This window comes from Phocoena phocoena, chromosome 3 (assembly GCF_963924675.1).
Source record: "Phocoena phocoena chromosome 3, mPhoPho1.1, whole genome shotgun sequence".
Classification (NCBI taxonomy): Eukaryota; Metazoa; Chordata; class Mammalia; order Artiodactyla; family Phocoenidae; genus Phocoena; species Phocoena phocoena.
Window position 1 is genome coordinate 153,103,267 of NC_089221.1, and position 25,544 is coordinate 153,128,810.

At 44.4% G+C, this 25,544-nt stretch overlaps 1 protein-coding gene across 6 annotated transcripts; it reads left to right on the forward strand.

Moving 5' to 3' along the window:
• Positions 1 to 102: 102 nt before the first annotated feature.
• ZNF346 (zinc finger protein 346) lies at positions 103 to 25,543 on the forward strand. Of its 6 annotated transcripts, none has more exons than XM_065874308.1 (7): positions 103 to 311; positions 8,204 to 8,307; positions 8,863 to 8,955; positions 10,712 to 10,856; positions 14,872 to 15,057; positions 21,658 to 21,751; positions 24,100 to 25,543. In XM_065874308.1, the coding sequence occupies exons 1-7, from the start codon at positions 137 to 139 to the stop codon at positions 24,185 to 24,187; spliced, it is 885 nt and encodes a 294-aa protein (XP_065730380.1). In that variant the 5' UTR covers positions 103 to 136; the 3' UTR covers positions 24,188 to 25,543. The 6 variants fall into 6 exon arrangements, with proteins under 6 accessions (XP_065730380.1, XP_065730379.1, XP_065730382.1 ...); XM_065874307.1 differs by having other exon boundaries at positions 137 to 311; positions 14,824 to 15,057; positions 24,100 to 24,187; XM_065874310.1 differs by lacking the exon at positions 14,872 to 15,057 and having other exon boundaries at positions 137 to 311; positions 24,100 to 24,187.
• The last annotated feature ends 1 nt before the right edge of the window (position 25,544 follows it).

A 25,544-nucleotide genomic window follows, 5' to 3' on the forward strand; every position in this document is an offset into this window, starting at 1 on the left:
AGGGTCAGAACAGCAACGCAGCCTGCAGTACTCAAACCTCGCGAGATTTGTTGGCCGGGCAAAGCTATCCTCCCACCCACATCTCGCGAGACCAAGGTTCATGAGCGGCTATAGCCGGTTAGGGTTTGTGGAGAAGATGGAGTATTCCGCGTTGGGCACCGCGGACGCCGCGGACAGCGGCGCGGCCCGGGCGTACAACAACTCGGAGGAGCGGGAGGGCCGGGAACCCGACGGGCTGCGCTTCGACCGCGAGAGGGCGCGCCGCCTCTGGGAAGCAGTGTCCGGGGCCCAACCAGTGGGGAGGGAGGAAGGTGAGTCCGGGGACTTCAGAGGCAGGAAGACACTTGCCCGCCTGCTCCTTTCGCGGAGAGTGGCGGAAGCGCGGGGCGGGGACGCGGACCAACCCCCGGGTCTACGGTCACACCCTCTGGCGCCCGGCCCGCCCCCTGGCGTGATGCGCCCCGGTACTCCCTGACTTGTGCACCTCACCAAGAGCTGGGCGCGTTGTGCCAGCTCCCCTAAAAATCCTGGCTGTACGCCACAAGAAGCGCGCGCAAATGGTCAAGGGCCTTCTCACGCTGTGGCCGCGTGGTTCTTTACCCCGCTTTCCTCACCCGCGAGAGCTTACTTCTTCCTAAACTTGAGGACTGGAATCCTCCGGGCGTGCCGTCCACGCCGTTTCGGAGACCCTCAGAACCCTCCCCGCCAGGCTCGTAACCCCTTCACCATCCCAGTCTCCAGGTTCCCCCACCCCTAGTGTCTCTTGCCTCCCTTCTCTCATGCCCCACACTTCCGAGGGCTCTAGAAGGCCTTCTCCATACCTCAGTGTTCCTCCTGAACTTGGAGACTGAGCCCTGGCTTACCCCTGTTTCTTGGTGTCACCTGTTTCCACCACTTGAATCCCTTTTCTAATGTGGGAACCAGAAGCCCGAGAGCCTGGCCGGGTATACTATGGCTCCAGCTTGTATCCCACGCTTGACCCAAGGTTGTGGAGAACAGGATATACAAGTCTGTCTAGCGGGGCACTTCTGGGCTGAAGCTTCCCAGCTTGTTCTGCACTTGACCTAGCCCTGGGTAAGATGGAGATAGAAAGAGGAGGATGGAAAGAGCTGCTCTGACCCCGTTTTGTGACCCCCTTCACAGTCCTTAGCAGAGCTAGCTGCTTAACTCTAACCCAGAAGTACACAAACTGGACTTTTGTGCTAATCCTGTCAGGTAATCTGCAGGGAAATCAGATTTCTCTAAAGGTTTGTTTGCTTGCTGAGCAGACTAATCTTGGAAAGTTAATATGTTGCTTGTGAACTGATTGTCCTGGGATAAAATGGAATTTTTGACCACATCCAAGGAAGATATGTTTAAATTTGGGGTGGTATACATACCTATACCCTGATGTATACTTCTCCAATTTAAAAACTAGTCTAGTCTGACTCCTAAATTAGTAAGAGGCTCCTATCCCCCTCACCCTCATACTTTCAAACTTGTTTGGCACAAAGTTGCCTCTCCTCCACCCTCCACCGCCTGCAATTTTCCTTTCATTAATTTGACCAACATTCACTGACGCCTGCTCTGTTCCCAGGATTGGCTGGGCATCAGAGCTACAGAGTTGAGAATAATACTGGCCTTGCCCTGGAGGGGCTTGTAGTCTAATCCAGGAAGCAGACACCAAGACAGTTGCAGTATAATGTAGTGGGTGCAGTGAAGTGGGAAGTCTAAGAGTTGAGGGTACACAAAGAGGAAGCGGCCTTTGTCCTCAGGGGATACAGAAGGCATGCCTTGGACATTGAAGCAGAGAACACAGCAGCTGTGCTCTGGAAAGTGAACTGTTTATGTGTGTATGAATGCCCACAGTCATTTAGAACCCAGTTCACTTCCCTGCTCTCCTCACTTTGTCCAATAATTTATTTGAGGTCTAGGTAGATACCTATAACACCAAGTCCTACTCACCTTGGTTTTTTATTATCTCTTAGTTATAATTTTTGTTTTCTCATTGAGTTGTAATTTACATGCCATAAAATTCACCCATTGTAACTGTAAAATTCAATTAATTGTAGTAAAAGTATAGAGTTGTATAGCCCTAGTCCAGTTTAGAATATTTCCATCACTCCAATTTGTGCTCCTTTACATTAAATCCCCACTCTTACCTCCTGCCCTCGGCAACCACAAATCTGTTTTCTGTCTCTATAAATTTGCCTTTTCTGGACCTTTCAGTAAATGGAATCCTATAATATATAGTCTTTTTCATTTGGCTTCTCTCACTCAGCATGTTTTTGAGGTTCAGCCAAATTGTAGTGTGTATTAATACGTCATTCCTTTTTATTGCTAAATAGAAATCCATTGTATAAATCTTGCTTTCTTTATTCTCTAATAATCTCTGCCTTTTTTTTTTTTTTTTTTTTTGCGGTATGTGGGCCTCTCACTGTTGTGGCCTCTCCCGTTGCGGAGCACAGGCTCCAGACGCGCAGGCTCAGCAGCCGTGGCTCACAGGCCTAGCCGCTCCGCGGCATGTGGCATCTTCCCAGACTGGGGCACGAACCCTGCATCGGCAGGCGGACTCTCAACCACTGCGCCACCAGGGAAGCCCAATCTCTGCCTTTTGAGTGGGCTGTTTAAACTATTGACATTTAATTTAGTTGTTGATATGGCTAGACTTACTGTCCCTACTTCATGACCCTATGAAAATCAGCCCTCTATGTCACATTCTAGATCTCTCAGCCTCTGCCCCATACCCCTTCTGATTGTCTGTCTACAATATGGATACAAAATAAATCCTGCCAATCAGATGCCTTCTCGTAAGATTTGGAAGGCAGAAATGCAGTGAAGATCATATTTCTACAGCTATTGTTACTGTCAAGAAAGGTTGTGGAACTATAAGATCTTCTTACATAAGTGTTCCAGCATCCATTCTCCAGCTTCATATGTTAAGAGGCATGTTCAATGACAATGGAAGCTTCTTACTTCCAGCACGGCTGCAGTGGAGGCCTCAGAGATTATAGCTCACCTGTTGGAACAGTTATGTATTGTTCCTAGAGACATTTCTGGAAGGCTCAACCTAGTACCTTCAGCCTTTCCAATGATTTTCTAAGCACCTAATTTCCTGTATCAAACCTGTCCCCTCTGGTAATTGGTAATTGGATTAGAGTTGTATGTGGATATCTGGGAAACAGGGATTCACATTCAGGCCACCTTCTCAGAATTCTGATAATTCATATAAGTTCTTTTTCCCTCTGTGGACCTTAGCTTCCTCCAACCTCATGAATCTCTCACAGATTTTGTGAGTCAGGAATTCAAGAAAGGTTTGGCTGGACAGTTCTGACTCAAGGTCTCTTATGCAGTTGCAGTCAGGTAGTGGCTAGAGTTGAAACAGCAGTGGGATGGAACTCCTGGAGGCTGGCCGGGCATCTCTTTTTTCACATAGTCTCAGGGTCTCTCCATGTGATTTCATGCATGGAATAGTTAAGGCTTCCTCACAGCTTGGAAGAAAATCACTTACATGGTAACTGAAGACTTTAAGAGCAAATATTCCCAATTTGGTTCATTTTTATAATTTCTGTCTTCCATGTGTCTATATGTTGCTTAGTAGTCAACCAGTGATTCAGTGAACACCTGGAGCCAGTAAAGGCCTCGGTTGGATCTGTAGGTAGGTAGGAAATTACATTCAAAGTTCAGGCCATTTTAAAGTCAGCCCTGGCTTTTACTTTCTGTCAGGGCCTTTTGCATCTCTTCTGTGCATGTGTACAACCTCAGAGTTGGCCAGGAGTATGTGGCTAACTTGGGCCCTCTTAGGTCCCCACTGCCACACAGTCTCAGCCACAAACATGACACAGCAAAGGCTATAGTAGAGCCTTTGGCCTGTCCTCCTCACCTACCTCTGAGACCATCACTTCCACCAATATTATCACTAGATAGGGGCGTTGCCCACCACTCCAAATCAAGTGATTTCCTCTTCCACAGGGAAGCTATTGGTTCTCACATCCTACCTCTTCCTGGTAGAACCTCTGCACTGACTGAGTGTGGGAGGGGATGAGAGCAGTCCCACATTCCCGCTCTTCTCACCCGAAGTTCAGCAGATGTACAAGCATAAGTGCTTCCCAGATTGTTAAGTGCCTTTGGTCAATTTCCAGGGTACTGAAGGGATTGTTTTTGTCAGTTTTGTTCAATGTTTTAGTTGCCTTGGGTGAAGAGGATCTCCTCACTCTGCTATAGCCAAAGTCCCACCTCATACTCATTTTATATTCAACTACACTTCCTCTGCCTGACTTCTAAATTTGGAGGATCCAAGACTCAGTCCCAGGAGTCTCAATTTGTATCCCCAGCTCTGACCTTTCCCTCAAGCTCTAGGCCTGAATCTCTAGCTGACTACTTGATATCTCTACCCATGTATGTGATAGACCACTCATGTTTAATATAGCCAAAGGAAACGTCTTTAATTTCTCCTCCAAGGCTGTCTTCCTCCAGTTCTCATCTGTTAGTTTCTCAAATTCAAAACCTAGGAGTTATCCTTGAATGCTCTCCTACTTCACCCCCTACATCCAATCGAAGAAATTGGATGTCAGATCTACTTCTAGAACATAATTCCAAATCCATCCACTTTTCTCATCTCCATTGACAACCTGCCTAGTCCACATTTCTATCATCTGTTGCCTAGAAGACTGCAACAGCCTCTTCCCTGTTCTTCCTGTTTCCATTCCTATTCCCATACAATCTGCTGACACAACGAATAGACTAATCTTTTCAAAACATAAGCCATATCTTGTCACCTCTCATTACACTAAGAATAAAATCTGTAGTTCATACCATGGTTTATGAGGCCTTATACTCATTCCACATGATCTGGTAGGCCTCAAACTCTCTCCAACTTTATTTCCTACCACTATTCTCTCATTCACCATACTCTATCCACACTGTCCTTCTCTTCATTCCTTGCATATGCCAAACTCACCCCTGCCTCAGAGACTTGACAGTGTCTCAGGCTGGAACAGTTTCCCCCAGACCTCTTGTGGCTAACACCTCCCTAGCATGGTCTTCACTGACTATACTGCCCCAACATTCTCTACCACTTACTTTGCTTGCTTGTTTTCATAATATTTCTCACTCTCTGTCACTATCTTGCTTATTTATTTACTTTGTACTCTCTCTTATTTGTTGACATGGCCCCAGCACTAAACCCATTGCTGGCACGTAGAAGGCATTCTGAATACATAATTGTGAACTGTGTGAATGTATTCTCTGAGGCCAAAGAGGTGTGTTTCATTTATTCAGCAGGTATTCACCAAGCCCCTCCTGTGGGTTAGGGATTTTATTTTTAATTTATTTTATTGAAGTATAGTTGATTTACAATGTGTTAATTTCTGCTGTATAGCAAAGTGATTCAGTTTCATATATATTCATACATATACATGTATATTCTTTTTCATATTCTTTTCTATTATGGTTTATCACAGAATATTAAATATACTTCCCTGTGCTATACAGTAGGACCTTGTTGTTTAATCCATTCTATATATGATAGTTTGCATCTACTAATCCCAAACTCCCAATCCATCCCTCTCCCACCTCCCCCTTGGCAATGATGAGTCTGTTCTCTATGTCTGTGGGTCTGTTTCTGTTTTGTAGATAAGTTCATTTGTGTCATATGTTAGATTCCACATATAAGTGATATATGGTGTTTGTCTTTCTCTTTCTGACTTCACTTAGTATGATAATCTCTAGGTCCATCTGTGTTGCTGCAAATTACATTATTTCATTCTTTTTTATGGCTGAGTAGTATTCCATTGTATATATGTACCACATCTTCTTTATCCATTCATCTATCAATGAACATTTAGGTTGTTTCCATGTCATGGCTATTGTGAATAGTGCTGCTATGAACATAGGGGTGCATGTATCTTTTTGAATTATAGTTTTGGCTGGATATATGCCCAGGAGTGGGATTGCTGGATCATATGGCAACTCTATTTTTAGTTTTTTGAGGAACCTCCATACTGTTTTCCACAGTGGCTGCACCAATTTACATTCCCACCAACAGCATAGGAGGGTTCCCTTTTCTCCATACCGTCTCCAGCATTTGTTATTTGTAGACTTTTTAATGATGGCCATTCTGGGTCAGGCATTTTATTAGATACTGGGTATACAAAGTCATAAGTGACATGGTCCTTGCCCTGTTTAGTCTTTGGGAGTCAGATTCTGAATATCCTTGAAAGGAAACCCCGTTTCCTTTAATAAAACAAAATCCATCATCTCCATGCGAGGAGAGAATGGCTGGATCCTGACTCCTGGGTAGCATTTTCCCTTTATGGGCTTTGCATTCTGAGGAGCCTCTCACCCTCCCTTTTAAAGCTCTGGCCCAGATGTGTTCACAGACCCACTTCTGTTGATTTCTCTGAGCATGGCTGAGGCAGCCACAGTCTTTCACAAAAATTACCAAACACTGTAGGAGAAAAATAGGGAAATAAACAAAAGACCCTCAGGGTCAGAAATATAGCCAGACAACAGCCCTTCTTCCCAAAAAGGCTGGCATAAATAAATAAGCTTTATATCTTGTGGAGTAGGGAGAGGCACCTTAAAAGTTCCCCCCCAAGAACCTCCCTCCAGAGAATCTTGCCCACTTTTTGGTCCAGAGTAGAAGATAAAACACATGAATTTGCCGTCCCCTCACATTTTCAAGATTCTACCCCTGCCTCAGATTGTCGATGTCATGATAGAACTCATGCCTTGTGTGAGATTTTACTCCCTCCTCAAAAAGTAAAGCTTTGTTTTCCAGGCCCAACAATTAAGCACAGGTTAATACTATAGATTCCTATGGTGTGGAACTTGTGTGACACATTAGGTAATTTTTTTTTTGGCTGCATTGGGTCTTTGTTGCTATGAGCAGGCTTTCTCTGGTTGCAGCGAGTGGTGGCTACTCTTCGTTGCAGTGCACGGGCTTCTCATTGCGGTAACTTCTCTTGTTGCGCAACACAGGCTCTAAGCATGCAGGCTTCAGTAGTTGTGGCTCGTGGGCTCAGTAGTTGGGGTGCACGGGCTTAGTTGCTCCGTGGCATGTGGGATCTTCCCGGACCAGGGCTCAAACCTGTGTCCCGTGCACTGGCAGGTGGATTCTTAACCACTGCGCCACCAGGGAAGTCCCTTCTCACTGTTCTTGATCTGATTTTGAAATATCTAAAATTGCCTAACGGAATTCCATTTTGGCTGGCTCAGCTTTAACCTTGTTCCCAGAAGCATCTTTTCCCTTCCCGTCTTCCTCCACATGAAAGCGAAGGTTCTCCAGCAGGATGACAGACCCAGCAGCTAGGTCAGCACAAGCTTTCTAGTCCTTCAAGAACAAAACATCCTTGCCCAGCAGAGATTTGAGTTCTACAGCAACTGGCTGCAGGGAGTACTTGTCAGGCATGGGGACACCATCAGTCCAGCCCAGATGGCTCATAAGAACAACTGACTTGGCTCCAGTGTCCAAGCAGAATTTGATGCTTGGAACGGCAGCCTTGACCCTCTGGTTGTTTGTTATCTTGTTGTTCTTCCTAGGAACATTGAAGTCCACTCTCATGATGACCCGCTACCCCTTCACGTCCAGCTTGTCCAGAGTCAGCTTGTTAGAAAGTGACATCTTGGCAATTCAGTGGCAACAAGAGGCCGGGGGAAGAGACTGGGGCAGTGACAGCAGCAGAGACTGCGTTTGCCACTCTCTTAATGTTCTTTTTAGAGAGAACTGCAAGCCTCTCACACCAGTATCTGGCTAGAATTGTTTCATTTTTATTGTATTTATTTTTATTGGTATTTACTTAAGTTTATAATTTAAAGATTCCTTTTTAAAAGAATTTACTTAGTAAAGAAAGTTGGCATAGGGACTTCCCTGGTGGTCCAGTAGCCAAGACTCCACACTTCCACTGCAGGGGGCTTGGGTTCCATCCCTGGTCGGGGAACTAAGATCCCACATGCCATGTGGCACAGCCAAGAATAACTAAATAAATAATAATCATCATTTAGAAAGAAAGTTGGCGTACATAAAAGTATAAAGTAAGTTACAGGTGAGGTGGCACGAGAATATAGCGTGAGTCATGAAAGCAGTAGGGGAGGGGTGGCTGAGGTTTGCCGATTTAATAGTATGGCATTCCATTACTCAGTTCATGCGTTTGAGGCAGGGTTCAAAGACAGTGCTGTTGAGGCAGGTTTTTAACTCAAAGATTTTTTATTTTCCTCTCTGTAGTGGAACACATGATCCAGAAGAACCAGTGTCTCTTCACCAGCACCCAGTGTAAGGTTTGCTGCGCCTTGCTAATTTCTGAGTCCCAGAAGCTGGCACACTACCAGGTATGCCCTTGTACCTTTAGTACTGCTTTATTTTTCCAGACCCAGTGTCAAACCCCCACTTCTCCCTGGCTTGTGCAGTGAATTCCTTTTTAGCCACCCAGGTGTTGCCTCCATGCATGTTGGCTGTGACTTGAAGATTGACTTAATTTTTCTGAGTCTCATTTCTTCCATCCAAATCAGGATCATTATACTTACATGTTCCCATGCAGCTTGGTACAGTAGAAAGTACATGCTTTGGCTTTAAATAGACCTGTGTTTGAATCACATCTCTGCTACTCATCTTGGGCAAGAAACCTCACTATCTTCAGCCTCAGTTTCCTCATCTGTAAGATTGAGATGATGATAATTTTCTCATAAATTATTGTGAAGATTAGATTTGACAGCATTAAAGTACTTTATACAGAGTAGGAACTCAATAAACTAGGTTTCTTCCCCCACCCTCTCCTCCTCAAAAGTGTCTGTGAGGATGAATCAGATGAAAATCTAGTGTTTTTGAGTGCCTTAGATATGAAATGGCATTTAGCTATCTTTGATCTTTTTCCTGGGTTCTTGCAGAGCAAAAAACATGCCAACAAAGTGAAGAGATACCTAGCAATCCATGGAATGGAGACATTAAAGGGGGATACGAAGAAGCTAGACTCAGATCAGGTAATACAGCTGCCATGTTGAGACTGCTCACTTCCTGATGAAGCCAGCAGGCAGGTTGGTGTGGTGGAAAGAACATGGGCTTTGAGTCAGACTGACTTGGCTTCAAATCCTGGCCCTGTCCTGTGATTTGGGCAAGTCTTATTACTTCTCTGAGCCTTGATTTCTTCTTCTATAATAATGAGGATGCTAATGTCAACTACCTTTCAGGATTTTTCCAAACTAAAATGAAAGAAGGTTTATTAAAGCACCCAACACAGAGCCTGGCACATAGGGGCTCAGTAAATGGAGCCATTGTCAGTGGTTTGTTAGAGTAGGACAGCTGTCCATTCCCTACTCAAGAAGAGAAAGTGGAAGAAAGCCAGGTTGCTTGCTTTCTTGAGATCTGGGGGAAAGAGCTGAGTTCAATACTTGAATATTTGGAATAAACAAGTGGAATAAACACTTTTCCAGCATGTTTGCTTTTTGCCTTAGAAATACTGTGAGAATTATGCTGAAACAACCCCCGTCCCTCAGGTGTACCATTATTTTTGTTCCATAGCAGGCTGTGCAAATGTCATGGAATGAAAAGTCAGCAGACTAGGGCCCAATACTAGCTCTACAACTTAACTGGTTGGGTGACTTTGGACAGGTCACTTAACCTCTCTGTACTTCACCCATAAAATGGAGATAATAGTTCCTACCTCTTAAGGGTATTGTGAGGTAAAATTCCAATTCCTAGTGGATGCTCAGTGAGTAAGAGCTCACACTACAAACTGTGCCTCCCTGTCATAGGGACCACAGGTTTGGAAGGGCCTTGCTTATCCCTTCTCCAAATTCACTGGCTCATCCCCTGGTTGCCCTTCTTGTGATTTAGAATCCAGAAAGACAAGATCAACTCTGTGACCCTGGGCAAGTCACTTCACCTCTTTATATATCTGATCCTTCTACTCTCGGAGTGGCCCAGTAGTTCTAATGAGATCATGGGCCCCTCCCCGTCCAACAAAGAGTTATCCAGCCCAAAATGACAATAGTACCAAGGTTGAAAAATGCTATATTAGAATGAATACTGTATTCAGAAATCAGACATAAGAGAGAGGCTGGGAACTCTTAATATAGACTTGAAGTACATTGTTTTCTAGCCTAATCATAATCATGAAATAAAACCCAATGATCTGCTTGTTCATCGAACCCTGAACATCTGCTGTGTGCCAGACTCCAGCAGAGTGCTAAGGATAGGAAACAAAGATGAATCCAACAGTCTTTGCCCAAATTTTGCACTTTAGTTCACAGAAAAGTCTCCTAAGCTGTGACACTGTCAGTTTAGGGTGACAAGCGAGTGGTATGATAGAGGTCTATTTAATGCACTCCAGGAGTACAGAAGAAGAACAAGATTAGTTCTTCCTTCCTGGAATAATCACACTAAGTGGCTTGATAATTGTTTACTGAGTAATTTTCTTGAGTAAAAGTCTCTCAGAAGAGGTAATATTTAATCTGGGCCTTGAAGGCTAAGCAGACATATGCCAGGCAGTAAAGAAAGGAAGATCATTCTAGGCAGCAGGAATGGCCCAAGTAAAACAAGGAAGTAGCAGAGAACAAAACGGGGAATGGTGAGTAGAGCATGGGATGAAGTAGCTGGAAAAGAATCCAGAAAGGTAGGTTGGGGTTAGTGTGTGAAGGGGGCCTTGAATGCTCATTCTCCTATGGGCAGTGGGGAACCAGTGAAGATTTTCTGGCCGGGCAGTGGCGTGATCAGACCTGTGTTCTTTCTCCTAACCAGAAGAGCAGCAGAAGCAAAGACAAGAACCAGTGCTGCCCCATCTGTAACATGACCTTTTCCTCCCCTGTCGTGGCCCAGTCGCACTACCTGGGGAAGACCCACGCAAAGAACTTAAAGCTGAAGCAGCAATCCACTAAGGTGGAAGGTACTGGTTTTCCTGAGTGGTGCTATGTATCGGGACCCCTCCCGTCCTCAAGGCACCAATGCCAGGTGCTCCCAGAAATGCTCACTGGGGCCACAGACTTGAAGAGGTTGAACTGCTTTTGAGAGCCCTTAAAAATATCAAAGTAGACCCAGCTTCAGTGAAATGCATCCTCGGAGTTGTACTCACCTAACCTCCCTTTCTTTGGTTACATCAGTTTTTCTCTATAGAAGCTTCTTAGCCCTGAGCTTTTGTCCTTAAAAATAATTATAAGTCAGGAGTGCCAAAGTCCTCCAGGTTATGCACACCAGGAGAGCATTCTATCTCCTGCCTCTCTCACTTAGATTTTTCCCTCCTAGCATTCACCTGCCCTGTTGCCGTGCATTCCAAGTTAAAAAGCTATGCCCTGCTCACTTTAATCCTCAAAGCTGCCTGTTCTCCTCAAGACAGGGACTTGCCTTTCGAAGCTGAATACTTCAGTGCTGCCACTACTGCCCAGCAAACTGTATTTGCAACTGCCATGAATTCATTCCCAGTGCAGTGACTTCTAAAATAGCCCCCTTTATCTTGTCGCCACTGGGGCTCAGCCTTCACTTTCATCTCATTAACTAATGACTTTCTGGGATTTTAAACCTCTGCTAACTGCAGTTAGTCAAAACTGAAAGTTCTTTGATCTTTATTTTATTTTTTTCTTGGTAATTTTTGCTTCTGTCTTTATTTTGGACCAAGAAGTAGACTATACTATCTATAATACTTGTCCTTTTTTGAATTGCTGTATTATAAAAACAAGACAGTGATGTTTTGGAAGACTTTGAAGAGAGGGTAAAAAAATCACTCATAATTATACTCTCTTATTACACCCCAATCTAGTATTCCTGCTATGAAACGAGATAAAGTCATGGATGCCCAAGTTTAAATCCTGCCACTGCTATTTACCATCTGTATGAATGAACTTCTTTGTGCCTGAGTTTTCTCACCTATAAAATATTGATAATACTACTTCATAGGTTTTGAGGATGAAATAAGGTATACAAGGAACCTAGGATGTAATAAATGCTCAGTAAAGGACAATTCTCTTTTTTTTTGGCCAAGTGGCCTGCAGGATCTTAGTTCCCCGACCAGGGATTGAACCCTGGCCCTGGTAGTGAAAGTGCCAAGTCCTAATCACTGGACTGCCAGGGAATTCCCGACAGTTCCTATTGTTAGTATTATCACCATCATCAAGATAGCCAGTGAATGGAATCCCCACATAAAATGCAGTAGTTGATCAGGCATCCACCACCTGGAGCATGTCACTGGCTTTGCTTATGGTTTGTTCATCATTAAGTTATACTAGTACTAATTGCTTTTGTTTAAAGTCAGTGTTGGTACCATTTATGGTACCAAAAAGATTAAACATTAGACCAAGGGAAATTAGCTTAAGAACAGAACTTTATATGGTCACTTATCTTTAGGTTTATATGAGCTTAACTTTCTATAAATGGGAAAATTCCCTGGAATATGCCCGGTCCAAAGATTCCATATTCAAGGGTTTATGTTTTGTATTTACTTTTGGCCCTTGCCACATAACAGGTATGTTTTTATATAGTTATAATCATAGTGCATGTACCATTTGTATCCTGCTTTAACTTTTAATTTTGTAGTTTAAGCACATTTCCATGTTATTACATGAGTTTATAACTATATTTCTGAAATTAAACATTTTTCTAATGTAAAAGTAATACAAGCATGTTGTAGAAAATATGGAAAATATAGATAAATGGAAAGAAAAATACTCATAATTTTACCATTCAAAGATAACCACTGTTAACATTTTGGAGTACTGTTTCTCCTATAATCTTTTGTTATGTGTATGTGTGTATATCTGTGCGTATATGTGTTTTATGTATGTCTAGATTATGTATATAAACGTAAAATACTTTAACCTTATTGTTTTTATAAAAACAACGCATACTCATTATTGTTATTTCTAGTTCAAACAATGCAAAAGGTACAAAGAGGAAAGTAAAATACCACCCAAATCCTGCCACCAAGAGAGAAACACTGTTAATATGTTGGTAACATTTCAAAATACCAGTATACACATATAGATTGCACGTTATGTCTTTTAATAATGACATGATCGTATCATGTGTATAATTTTCTTTTATGCTCTTTTCACTTAATATAACATTTGTATTTCCCCATGTTATTAAAAACTTTTTCATAAACATTTTTAATGACAATATCCCATCACAGCACATTTATTTAACCAGTCCTCTAATGGTGAACATTTACGTTTTCCCCCCTCTCCTTTATTAATGTTTGTAAATAACACTACAGCAAACATTCCTGTAGAATTCTCTTTCCATATTTCAAGTTGTTTCCTGAGAGAAGACTCCTGTAGCTCTCATTTTTACTGGATGTCTATTAAGTGGTTCCTCCAACTTTACTTAACCATTCACCTTTGATGCTTCTCTTCATTATCTTTTAAAGAAAGACCCTTATGTTTCAGTGGTCATGATTATTTCTTTTCTGATATCAAGAATCTACATTCATTGTAGAAAAGTTGGAAAAGACTGAAAAGCACACTTTTACTCAATGCTTTTGGTCTTTTTTCCACACATCACCAGTATGGTTTTTGTTGTTTTACAGAAACGAGGACATAAGAACCAGTTTGCTGTATAACCTGCTTTTTTTTTTTTTAACTCAACACCACATACTGAATATTTTCTAATATTATTGAATATTCTACAACATGTACCTTACTTTTCCAGTGACTTGCTGAAACAATGGCTAAGGAAAATCAAATAGCCAGGGAAATTGAGATTTCCTATACTGGAAAACCATTGTGGGAAAAGCCAGCAAGTTACTTCTGGCTTTTTGAAAATCCTCAAAACTTCCCGCATTGAAGTAGTACAGAGATGAAAGAACATCTGTCAGTGAGTGCTGCTGAGCCCCACCTCTCCTCCACCATTGGTGGGGGTTCTAGACCACATTTTTAAAGCAGTGGTTACTAGATTGACACCATTCCAGCCACGTGGACTCATTAGTGAGTCATGACATCCACTTTATAAAGCAGCAGTGCAGCCTGCAGTCAGCATCAGGACATTTGTTGGCCCACGGGAGGCTTACATACATGCCCATACCAGGCTCTGATTAACTGAATTCATGGACCACAGCCAGGGATGTTTTCTGAAGGTGAACACATGGACTGTAGCCTTCAGATCTCCCTGCCACGCTCTGGCAGCCTGGCATAGAGGAGAGGGCATGGTCTTTAGGGTCACACAGGCCTGTATTCACTCATTAGCTGGGTGATCTTGGGTAAGTCATTTCACCCATCTGAGCCTCGGTTTTTCTCTGTATTGTGGCAAAATGACACCTACCTCATGGCATAGTTCTGAGGACCAAAAGAGAAAATATATATACAAATCTCATAACTAAATGTCAATGTCATCCTCCGCTCCCCCACTCAGCCTAGAAGGCAGTGTAGCCTAAAAGGCCCCCCTAGTATAGTGCCTTTTCTAAATGACCCTCCAGGCCCTCAGGCCCTCAGTTTCTACATCTGTGCATTGACTTCCAAATCTATAACTGGATACTTTGAGGATGGGAGTTAAACACCCAAACTTCTTGTCCCATTTGCTGTGAAGTTCTGGGGAATTCTGAGGGATGAGAAGATTGCAAGCATGTACGTATCTAATCTGTTGTAATTTGGCAACTTGATAGTAGAAGTGCAGATCCCTCTCTGAATATAAGAAAAGCAGGATTCATGTGCCTGAAGTAGTTAAAGCTGCCGAACAAAGTAGGTGGTCTTTGGGCTCCCCATATCTTCTCAATTAGAGAAGATTTTCACTGTGTGATTCACACAGGCAGTGCCACGCCTGCAGGTGTGATTAACTAGTGACCCAGCCTTTCTTTGCATTCAGCATACGCGAAAACCTGGCACCTTCTGGGTTTTTTCATTGTTTCTGTTTGAACTCTCTCACCGCAGCTCTGTCGAAACGCCTTACAAACCCTTTCCTTGTGGCCTCCACCTTAGCCTTGCACCAGAATAGAGAGATGATAGACCCAGACAAGTTCTGCAGCCTCTGCCACGCGACTTTCAATGACCCTGTCATGGCTCAGCAACATTATATGGGCAAGAAACACAGGAAACAGGAGACCAAGCTCAAACTTATGGCACACTACGGGCGGCTGGCCGACCCTGCTGTCACTGACTCATCAGGTAAGGGGCTCAGCTCACACCCAGAGCTAGATCGGGGCTTGACTGCTGGGGTTCCCTGGACCACCAAGGCTATGCTTTTCCTCCTTAGGTCTTCTGAAGCAGGCATTGCAAACTCAAATGCCTGCAGAGGCTGGACAGGAAATTTCAATATGTGAAAGAGCCAGTAGGGGATATGATCAGCTGAGGGTATGTGCCTCTCCTAGACAGCTCCAGCCAGTTGTTACCATATCTTCCAGTTTTTCAAAAGAATCTAGAAGCCAGATTTGAATAAGAATTCTCCTGATTTTTAAATGTGCAACTAAATTTTTAAAAGTTTAAACCGTATGTGAGTCAAACCTGCCTGCAAGCCAGATTTGGGGCAAGGGCCACCAATCTGCAACCTCTGATTTAAACTCCCTGTCATCCACATTTCTTGTGTGAGGGCCTCAGCAGCCTCTGCCAGATTTTATAATGTCCTCAGAATCCCTCGTCTCCCAGCAGCTAAGGCCCACCTGTGTCCCTGGGATAGAGTGGTGAAGGAGACCACTCTGACTCAGAACATTAGCTACTGCCCTGACCTCCAGATACCAGTCAGCATCACAGGAGTGAGCATTCATAAAAAGTTAGGAGCCCTTCCCATCACAGTAACTACTCACAGCTTATAGTAAGGGTGGGGAGGGGGAGGTTATTATTTTCTCTTTCAGTCAGCAAATATTTATTGAAAACCTGCTGCATTCCCTCATTGGGGTATAGTAGTGACCAAATCTGATACAGTCTCTGTCTTGTGGAGCCCACTTAAGCATTGGTGTGAGTCCCCAGGGCTTCTTCCCCAGGCCATGGAGATGCAGCACCAGACAGAGAGCACCATGGCATCCAGGTGCAAGGAAGCTCTTGCTCAGAGCCATCTGTGCTCTTCCCACAATCCTGGAGAGGTGAACACCCAGATGCCATAGATGTTCCAGACCACATATGGGCAAGGGGAACAATCATGCCTCTCTAACAACCCCCCAAACCCCAAAGCACCATACAACACAGGCCGTCCTTGGGCAATACTGACTGATGAGAAGGTGCAAAGTAGTGGCTATGCAGCAAGGGGGAGATTCCTTTAGCAGGGTGCCAAGGATCGCCTTTCCAAAGCCTTTGAAAGACCCTCTTTTAGAAACCTCTTCAAAATCAGAAAAGAATGACTAATATTTATTTACTGGTCCTACATATAGGTAGTGCCTTTCCCTTTAACAGGATCAATTCCATATGCTGAGGCATCTGGAAACTTCAGAACCAAGCTCCTCAGAGCCCTGCTTCACGACATAGCATCCAGCTAGCACAAACCAGTGTTCTTTTGCCGCTAACCCTCTTTTGCTCCAGTTCCTGCCCCAGCTTTACTTGGTCCTGCCCTGGTCGTTCCCTCATTATCTCTTTTCCACTGGCAGGACTGAGGCACCGCAGTGTTTCAGGCTGCTTATCTTAACTTGTATCCATTCTTTTCTTTTATCTCGAGCCAAAGCCTCCTTCTTGTATTTACCCTCCTCCATTTGTCTAAGCTAAATTACCATATTTAATCCTAGAACTGTATCCTGGATCCTTTTTTCTGGCTTAAATCATTTGACTTCATTACAGATCAACTAAATTCTTTCATGAAAATCTAGGTGGGGGGAAGGGGTATCACATCCTACTTTGATATTAATATATACATTATAATTTGATCCCCACAGCATTCCTATAAAATAGTTGTGATTTTCCCACTTTACAAATAAAGACGATGAGACTCAGAGTGACTTGCTCAGGTCATACAGCTGATATGACCTGATGTTAATAAGTGACAGCATCAGTAGGGGTCTGTAGCTCTGTCTGGTTCCAAAACGTACACTCCTTCTCCCTGCCTTCAGTTCTGAGTGTACTTTGCTGTAGGCTCTCTAAGTCCTGGATGTCAGCAGAGACACTGAGCTCTCTCTGACCCCGTTCTTACAGAGGTGGGATGTTGACCTAGGGTATGCAAGCAGTGACTTCTGCTGACAGGGGTTCTGCCCTAGCAAAGGATTTAGGTTGTTAGCAGCTTGGCTTTTCCCTGCTGGCTTCAGTCGACGCTTGTTCATTTGTTCTTTCAGACAGTCAGTCATCCTGCACTTACCAATGGCTGCTGTAGTCCAGGCCTTAGGCTAGATGCTCTCACACTTAATTACCTGACTTAATCCACACAACAACTCTGTTGTGCACATTTGATTATCACCATTTCACAAATGAGGACATTAGGATCAGAAAGATGAAATGATTTGTTCTGGGTCCCACACTAGGCTGTGGCAGCCAGCATTGAAACCCAAGTCAGGGTTCTGTGTTAGGTACAGAGAATAGTTTCCATGGGGCTCCTGGCAAGTGTCTCATGACAAGTATGGGTCAAATGTGAGATGTATCTGATCCAGAGTGTCCAGATCTCTCCCACCAGGGGTGGCTGCAGCATCTACCAAGCAGATTAAACAAGACTTGGAGTTTGCTTTATACTCCAAGCTCACCTTCCTCTCATTCTCTCAAGAATGTCAAAACTAAAACCTGCGTATCATTCAGGTAGCCAAATCCTTCCAGCCGCCAGAGCTCTCAGCATCCCCTCTGGGTTACATAAACAAGACAGGTATTGTCCATATTCTTGTGGAGCTTAGAGTCTAGCAGAAAAAAACAGGCATTGAGCAATGAACTACAAGTGTGGCAAGCTTTAGAAAAGGAAACAGACAGGATGCTATGAAGATAACTTAAGATGGGGGACCAGGGGCAAGAGAGATAGTGTGGGGCAACATGCTGCTGGGGAGATGAGCAAGTATCTAGTCATGGCATTGTGGGTCATGTTAGAGATTTGGACCTTTATCCTAAGAGCATTGGGAAGCTACTCACAGCTTCAGCATTATTAGATCATTCTAGCTACAAAGTGGAGAATGGCTTGCAATTAGGGAGGAAGGGTAGTGGAGAGAGACCAGCAGTGAGAATATTGCAATAATTCATACTGGAGAATATGGGAGGCTGGACTAAGATAGCAGTGGTAGAGGTAGACAGGAATAGATAGATTCAAGAGGTATGTAGGAAGTAGAATTGGCCATCCAGTGTGGGAGATGAAGGAAAGGGAACAGGCAAGGATGGTGCCCAGGTTTAGTCTGAAGCCATTAGGTGAATAACCAGGTTTTGGCAGCTTGAGTTTAAGATGCCCACGAGATATCAAAGTAGAGATGTTCAAGAGTCAATTGGATATATAGGTCTAGGCCTAAAAGAGAGGTCTGGGTTAGAGATATTGCCATTTTGGTAGGTCAGAAACTGTTAAATATTGGTAGTTTCATATGTTTTAAACTAATAAGTGGTCATTGAAGTCAGAGAAATGAAAGAGATCCCTTAGAGTTCAGAGAGAAAGGAGCAAAGGATCTAAGATTGAGCCCCCTGAAAATTCTGGCACATGCTACAAACCTGGATGAATCTTGAGGACATTCTGCACAGTGAAATAAGCCAGTCACAAAAAGACAAATCCTCTATGATTTCATTTGTATGAGATATCAAGAGTAATCACACTCATAGAAACAGAAAGAATGTGGTTTGCCAGGGATTAGGGGGAGGGAGAAATGGGGAGTCTAATGGGTGTAGGTTTTTAGTTTTACAAAATGACAGAGCTCTGGAGATTGGTTACACGACAATGTGAAGATACTTAACATGATGAAAACACAAATTTCTCTAACCCAGAACTGTCCTTTACAATTACTGAATTGTACACTTAAAATGGATTAGATGGTAAATTTTCTGTTATTTGTATTCTACCACAATTTAAAATAATAAAAAGAAATTTAAAGAGAGAAAGAAAGAAAACCAAGATTGAGCCCTCTGGAACTGCCAGTATTAAATGGTGGAGGTCAAACATGAGACAGCAAAAGAAACTGAGAAGGAGCCACCAGAGAAGAAAAATCAAGAGTGCGGCATGCTGAAAGCCAAGGACGGGGAGACTTTGAAGAAGGAAGGAGTCACCAATTCTGTCAGGTGCTGTTGAGAGGTCAAATATGAAGAGGCCACATAAGCATTCATTTTGTCCATTAAATTCAGATACAGGGAAGCCTCCATTGGCCTCAGAAAGACTGCGTGTGTGTGCGTGTGTGTGTGTGTGTGTGTGTGTGTGTGTGTGTGTGTGTGTGTGTAGGGGGATAGGTTGCAAAGTAATTGAGAGACAAGGAAATGGAGAAGTAGTTGTAGACAGGGCTTTCAAAAGTCTTGGCAGTAAAGGGGAGGAGATACAGGTGCTTTTCCAAATAAACCAGATGTTTAAAAATCAACTCTAGTGACTTATACTTCATAAAATCACAGGGGTAAACCAGAGTATCAAACATGTAAAATGAAAATGGATTAGTGTGGGTACTGGACAAAGCTGGTTTTTTAGAAGCACCAATGAATTATTCACTTGCCCCAAATGATGATTTGAATCTAGCTTACGGATCAGTAAACTGTGTGCTGAGATGTACCTCGCATAGGAGAGTCCGGAGACCTGTGGTGCAGAGGGAAAAATGGGAGCTTCACAGACCAGAGGGCAGATCCCAGCTCTGACCCCAGGTCAACCACTTAACCTCCCTGAGCCTGTTTCCTGCTCTGAAAAATGGAGCTAATCACCTATCTTGCAGCACTATTGTAAAAATCCAAGGGCATAAGTATCCAGAATTTTGGCATGGTGCTTGGTTGCTTAATAGATGGTAAGAGTGGGCTGTTGTAATCTGGGCATCAGTGACCCCACACCAGCTTCAGGTTCAACTCTGGACTTTGTGGGGAGGGTGATCCTGCTAGTCCATTATGCATCTTTTCCCTGTTAGTATTGAACCATTAATTCTGGCCTTCAGTGTCTAAAAAAAGACCTGAATTCTGATTGCAGTAATTTTCCCCTTAAATGCTTTAAAGGGATGTGTCTTCCAGGAAATACCTGAAGATACAAGAGAAACAGATGTAGCTGGGAATGTCTGCTAGTTTATTGGATTAGAGGAGATCGTTGGTGTTCTCAGTAGCTGCAGCTGCCATGGAAGGCTGGTTGAAAGATACTCTCCACTTCTTTGCCAGCATCACTCATGGAACTCGTAAGAGTGATGATAAGCCAAAAGTTCACATTTATTGGATACTTACTAGGTCCCAGTTGCTTTTATTTGAATCATTACAATAACCTTATGAGGTTGATACTAGTATTAACCTCATTTTATAGGTAAGGAACCTAAGTCTCAGAGAAGCCCCACTTTTACAAATGAGGAAACCAAATCCCAGAGAGATTAAGTAACTGGCCTGTGGTCCTACAAGTAAGAAATGATAGAGCTGGGATTTGAACCTAGATGATCTCACTCCAGAGCTGTGAGACTTTAGGATGGCAGATGATTCAAAAGGTGTCAGAGGGGGGGCTTCCCTCGTGGCGCAGTGGTTAGGAATCTGCCTGCTAATGCAGGGGACATGGGTTCAAGCCCTGGCCGGGGAGGATCCTACATGCCGCAGAGCAACTAAACCCATGCGCCACAACTACTGAGCCTGCGCTCTAGAGCCCGTGAGCCACAACTACGGAAGCCTGCGCGCCTAGAGCCCACGCTCCGCAACAAGAGCAACAAAGAGTAGACCCTGCTCGCCGCAACTAGAGAAAGCCCACGTGCAGCAACAAACACCCAATGCAGCCAAAAAGAAATACATTTTTTTTACAAAAAAAAAGGTGTCAGAGGACTCTTGAAGTCATGTGTACGGTTGCCTGTCTCGTGCAGCTAGCACCTGGCATGCTGAATAAGTACAGCCTTGGCAGTCAGCCAAGCCTGCTTGCCATTTACTAACTCTGTGTTCTTGGACATGTAACCATGCCTTATTTTCCTCATCTATAAGAGAATAATGATAATCGTTTTCACAGAATCATTATGAGCGCCAATGAAAATTATATGAAGTGCATGGCCTATATCAGGCACTTGGTAAACAATGGCTGCTTTTTATTGTAAGTATGATGGTTGTGGTATAGTTGGTTTATTGTTGAGTAAAGCTGAGGATCAGAAAGGGAAGGGATTTTGCCAAGATCACGTGAATGCAGAGCCAGGAGTCCAGCCCCATATCTTGGTTCCTGGCCCATGCTGTCTCTGCTAGACCATGTGAAGAAAGGCCACTTTGTCACTGGAGCAGCCCTGGTAGTGAGACAGGGTGTCTGTGAGCCCCACGGTAGAGAGAGAGAGAGATTGATTTTGCTAACAGGCCTCATAAATTACTGTTACTGCAAGCCCAAAGAGAGTGGCACCTTCCCAGAGATCTCTTAGCTAAAGGCATCCTTAATGAGGCTACTTAGCACAGTCAAGGTGGAAAAGACAGTTACACCAAATGTCACCTCTTTGTTCTAGCAATCTTTTATTTACTCAACAGACAGCTACTCTGGACCAGGCTCTGCTGGGACTGAGGGCACAGAGGGGAACGAGAAGGTTCCCAGCCCCAGGCATACATGTGCCCCCTGAGCATTGGGGCCACTGGGATTCTTATCAGGGCCAATCACCTAACCTCACCCCACCCATCCATCCTCAGAAGGGCATTTGCACATACTGTCGAAAGCAGCAGTCCCCAGGTCCCTTCTTATTGGATAACTAAGCATCTTGACTTTTATGTGTGTTTCAGCCGGGAAGGGCTACGCCTGCAAGACATGTAAGATAGTGCTGAACTCCATAGAACAGTACCAAGCTCATGTCAGCGGCTTCAAACACAAGAACCAGTGAGTAATCATACTTTGAAATTCAAGAGCCTGCAGCAGGAGCTCAGGGCTTTGGAAGCAGAACAAAGCCAAGGTACTCCTTGGCTAAAAGGGAATCCTGGCAGTCTTTTCTGCCAGTCAACAGAAGCTCAATACGTTAACAGAAAGTTCTTCTCCCATCAGCTTCTCCCCAGCCTTTAGACCTGTTGGGCTGAAGGTTTTAGTAGAGAAACATAAACAATTCCCTTGGTGGTCTCCTAGATTTTTTGGCTGTCAGCAGTCTGACTAGGGAAGCTCTCCTACCCCCACTCACCACTGGCCTGAAGACCTTAGTCTTCACTGCCATCAATTATTTGGCAAGAGCTCCCTCTACTGGTTATTACCAAATATGACCAGGTTCTTTCATCAAATATTGAACACCCTCTGAGCGGTAGCCAAGACAGACCCAGTCCCTACTCTTGTAACCTAACATTCTGATGGGAGGAGACAAACAGCAAGCATATAAACAACCAATAATTACAAATTGTGATAAGTTCTTTGAAGGGACGAGATTAGCAGAGTCATCTGTTCATGATAATCTTGAAAATGACTAACGTTCTTTGTTTGAGCTCCTGGTCTGTTGCAGGCCACATGCCAAGCAAATTCTCTCAGGTAATCCTCACAACAATCCTGGGAAGAAGGGGTTATTACTCTGATTTTACAGATATGGCAACCACCGTTCAGAGTGGTATTATGAGGCAGAGCCATAGTTCACAGTGAGGCTTGTCTGCCTCACAGCATGCTGCTCCAGGGCGTCATGCTGACAAGGGGGTTGTGGCGCCAGATGATATAAACAGGTGAGGTCCTGCCGGGGAGGGCCCACATGGTTCTGTCCCTGCCTCTCAGAAGGGAACTGTGCAGTGTGGGCAGTGTGCCACAACATAACCTTCTGAGATAGGAATTATCCCCGTTTTACAGATGAGGAAACAGTTTCAGTCAGGCAAGTCTGCTAAAATGATTGCTTTGACTTTGGCGATTGGTTCTGCATTGCTTACAGAGCCGAATGAATAAAAGTGGTAGATGTACAGAGTGTTGGGGTCAGAATATCCCTGGTCCTCTCTGCTCTGCCTGAAGTCTCCTCTCCCACACTGCAGCTTTATTGATAGATATGTCTTTAACTGGGAGGACTCGAGGTTCCTCTGAGATATGGACTTAAGACAAGCCCTAGAAACCTGGCCTGCATCTCACTCCTGTTTCAGCATACCTCCCTTGCAGCTTGGCTGGTGGCAATTTTGTCAGATAACGTGGAACCAGTCAGAGCCCTACCCTGGGACTACCCAGACTTGAAAATGCTAGTGTTGTTTACTGTTTTCTTCCTACACTTCCCAGCTGTTTGACCTTAGGTGAGTCAGTAAACCTCTTTGAGTCTCCAATTCCTTTTCTGTAAGATTATAGTACAATTTGTTGGACACCTAATTCAAGCTCATTAATTTGCACCAGCAGCTCCAAATTAGGACCCCACACACACACTTTACAACCCAAGGAAACCGAATGTCAGGTAGATTAAGTAACTTTGCCCAAAATCTCATAGTTACTTGGAGTCAGACCCAGGATTCAAACCTCTGACTTCAAAGCCTATTCATTTTGCTCTGCTGTTTCCGAATGGAGCTCATTATCCTCACCTTATGGGATGACATAAGGGTTAGAGATAATATATGTGAAGTTCTAGTCCTGATAAGGGGAGCTGTTAGAGATAAGCTTTCACTCATTCAACAAAGATTTATTGTGTATCTATTATGTGCCAAGCCCTGTTTTGAGCACTGGGGCTACAGTAGGAACCAAGACCAGTGCTGTTCCCTGATCCTTTGGATCCCCCTCTGGTGGTAGAAGCAGATCCTAAACAAATCCATAAACACATAAGACACTATCAGGTGGTGCTAGTGGGATAGTGATAGAAGAGCCACTTTACATTTCATTCCATGTGTTGGGGAGAACGGTCATTCTGTACCGTCCAGGTCACGTAGGGCCCTGTAGGCAGAATAAATGATTTGGTATAGAGGAAACACATAGGCTGCAGTCCTGAATCTACCACACTTAAAAAAAGCTTACTGTGAGCAGGTCACTTATACTTTCTGAACTTTAGTTTCCTCATATGTAAAATGGGGGTGCTGGTCCCCCCCTTGCAGAATTAGCATGAGAATGAAATAGGATACTGGAAGCAAGACACCCGGCCTTGTGCCTATCATGCAGTGGCCCTCAGTAAAGGAGAGCTGCCTTGCTTATTACTCCATGCCCTGGAAGAGCTGTACTACCGTTGGAATAAGCTACCTGGAATACCATCACAACCACTACAAACTAACCCTGTGCCTTTGTTCCTTCTCAAATTACAGGTCACCAAAAACAATGGCATCACCTCTGGGCCAGATTCCCATGCAAAGGCAACCCATTCATAAAGACTCAGCCACCTTGGAAAACTAGAGGTGTTTCTGTCCAGCACTCCAGGTTGAACCAGCCATGAGCCAACTTTCTGGGACTATGGTCAGCCCTTGGCTCCTTCTTCCTCCTTTCTTACACCTGGAGAATACACAGGCCTGAGGCAGGAGTAGACCACAGAGAGCGTCTGATTGGTCCAGGCAAATCCACCCCTGCTCCTCCCCTTTTTGGAATGGGCCCTGTAGGTCAGGATGAGGGAAGCAGAGATCTTGACAGGACTTGGGGTCTCCCAGAATGGTAGTTTGGAGGATGGCCTTTCCCCTTCCCCAGCTCCTCTGGGCTATATGTCCTGAGGCCCCAGGCCTGTCTTTCCTTTGCAGGTCAGTTTTGGACCAGTCCCTGCAGCTGAAGAACTGAGCTCTCCCTGGGCTCTAGGTATCTCCAGTGAAACCTGGAGCTTTCACGCCAGACCTTGGCCTAGGCAGGAAAGGGCAGATGGAAGTGGCTGCCGCATGGAAACTTGGAGTTAATATGACACTCCCTCTCCCCCAAAAGAGTGCAAGCTTTCCTGAGCCTGGGATCAGATGCTGGCCAGTTGTACAGATTTCTGCCGACTGTGAAGTCTCCTCCTAGAGCAATGACACAGTCCTGGCAGAGCATTGCTATTCCTCTTACCCCCCATTCTCCACAGTTCCTGAATGGTGCTAAGAATCTGCAGCAAGTGAGGACAAGCTAGAGCCGAAAGAGGCCTCAGTACCCAGTGGGATGGGTACTGGAAACCTTCAATAGAGGCCTTTCCCCTCCTCCATCAGAGGTGCTCTGACACAGGGTCATGTGGGAAGGTCCCCACATGCAAATTTCCTTGATGGTTTTGTACCCTTAAAAGGAAACTGCCTTGTGCCAGCCAGCTCAGAGGTTAATTGCTGCCCTTCAGCCCTGCTAGCCCTCTCCTTCCCCTTGTGCAGCAGACCATGTGCCCAGGTTGCTGTGGTGCTAGTCCTCCCCCATCATCCCCCAGGAGATTCTGGGGACCGAGGAGCAGGATGGGCCCCTAAGGGAAGAAAAGAGCTAGTGTAAGTTTCTGCAGTGAGGAAACAGACTTTTCCCTGACCCCACACCTAGATTTCTCTAACACTGCTGTGTTTTATGGCCTGGGACTTCACTGGGAGTGGACTTTACCTTGTAGCTTTCAAACAGGAATTCCAGGGAGAGTTACCATCTGAGGTCCCTCTTCACTGGGTCAAAGAAGCCTGCAGCTGCTCTCGTGATCTCCTCCCCACACTTCCTGTCCCTGCGCCTGTAAATGCCTTTATGTATCGTGTGTGGGCGGGGGCGCGGTGCTTATGCTCTATCTCTTGGTCACTGAAGCATCTAAATAAACAATTTCTCCAATGAGCCAGAC

Excerpts from the sequence above, each read along its gene's own strand:
- ZNF346 (XM_065874307.1), top strand. The coding sequence starts at position 137 with ATGGAGTATTCCGCGTTGGGCACCGCGGACGCCGCGGACAGCGGCGCG. Across the intron at positions 8,308-8,862 it reads AGAAGCTGGCACACTACCAG|AGCAAAAAACATGCCAACAA; the intron begins GTATGCCCTTGT and ends GGGTTCTTGCAG. Across the intron at positions 15,058-21,657 it reads TGCTGTCACTGACTCATCAG|CCGGGAAGGGCTACGCCTGC; the intron begins GTAAGGGGCTCA and ends TGTGTGTTTCAG.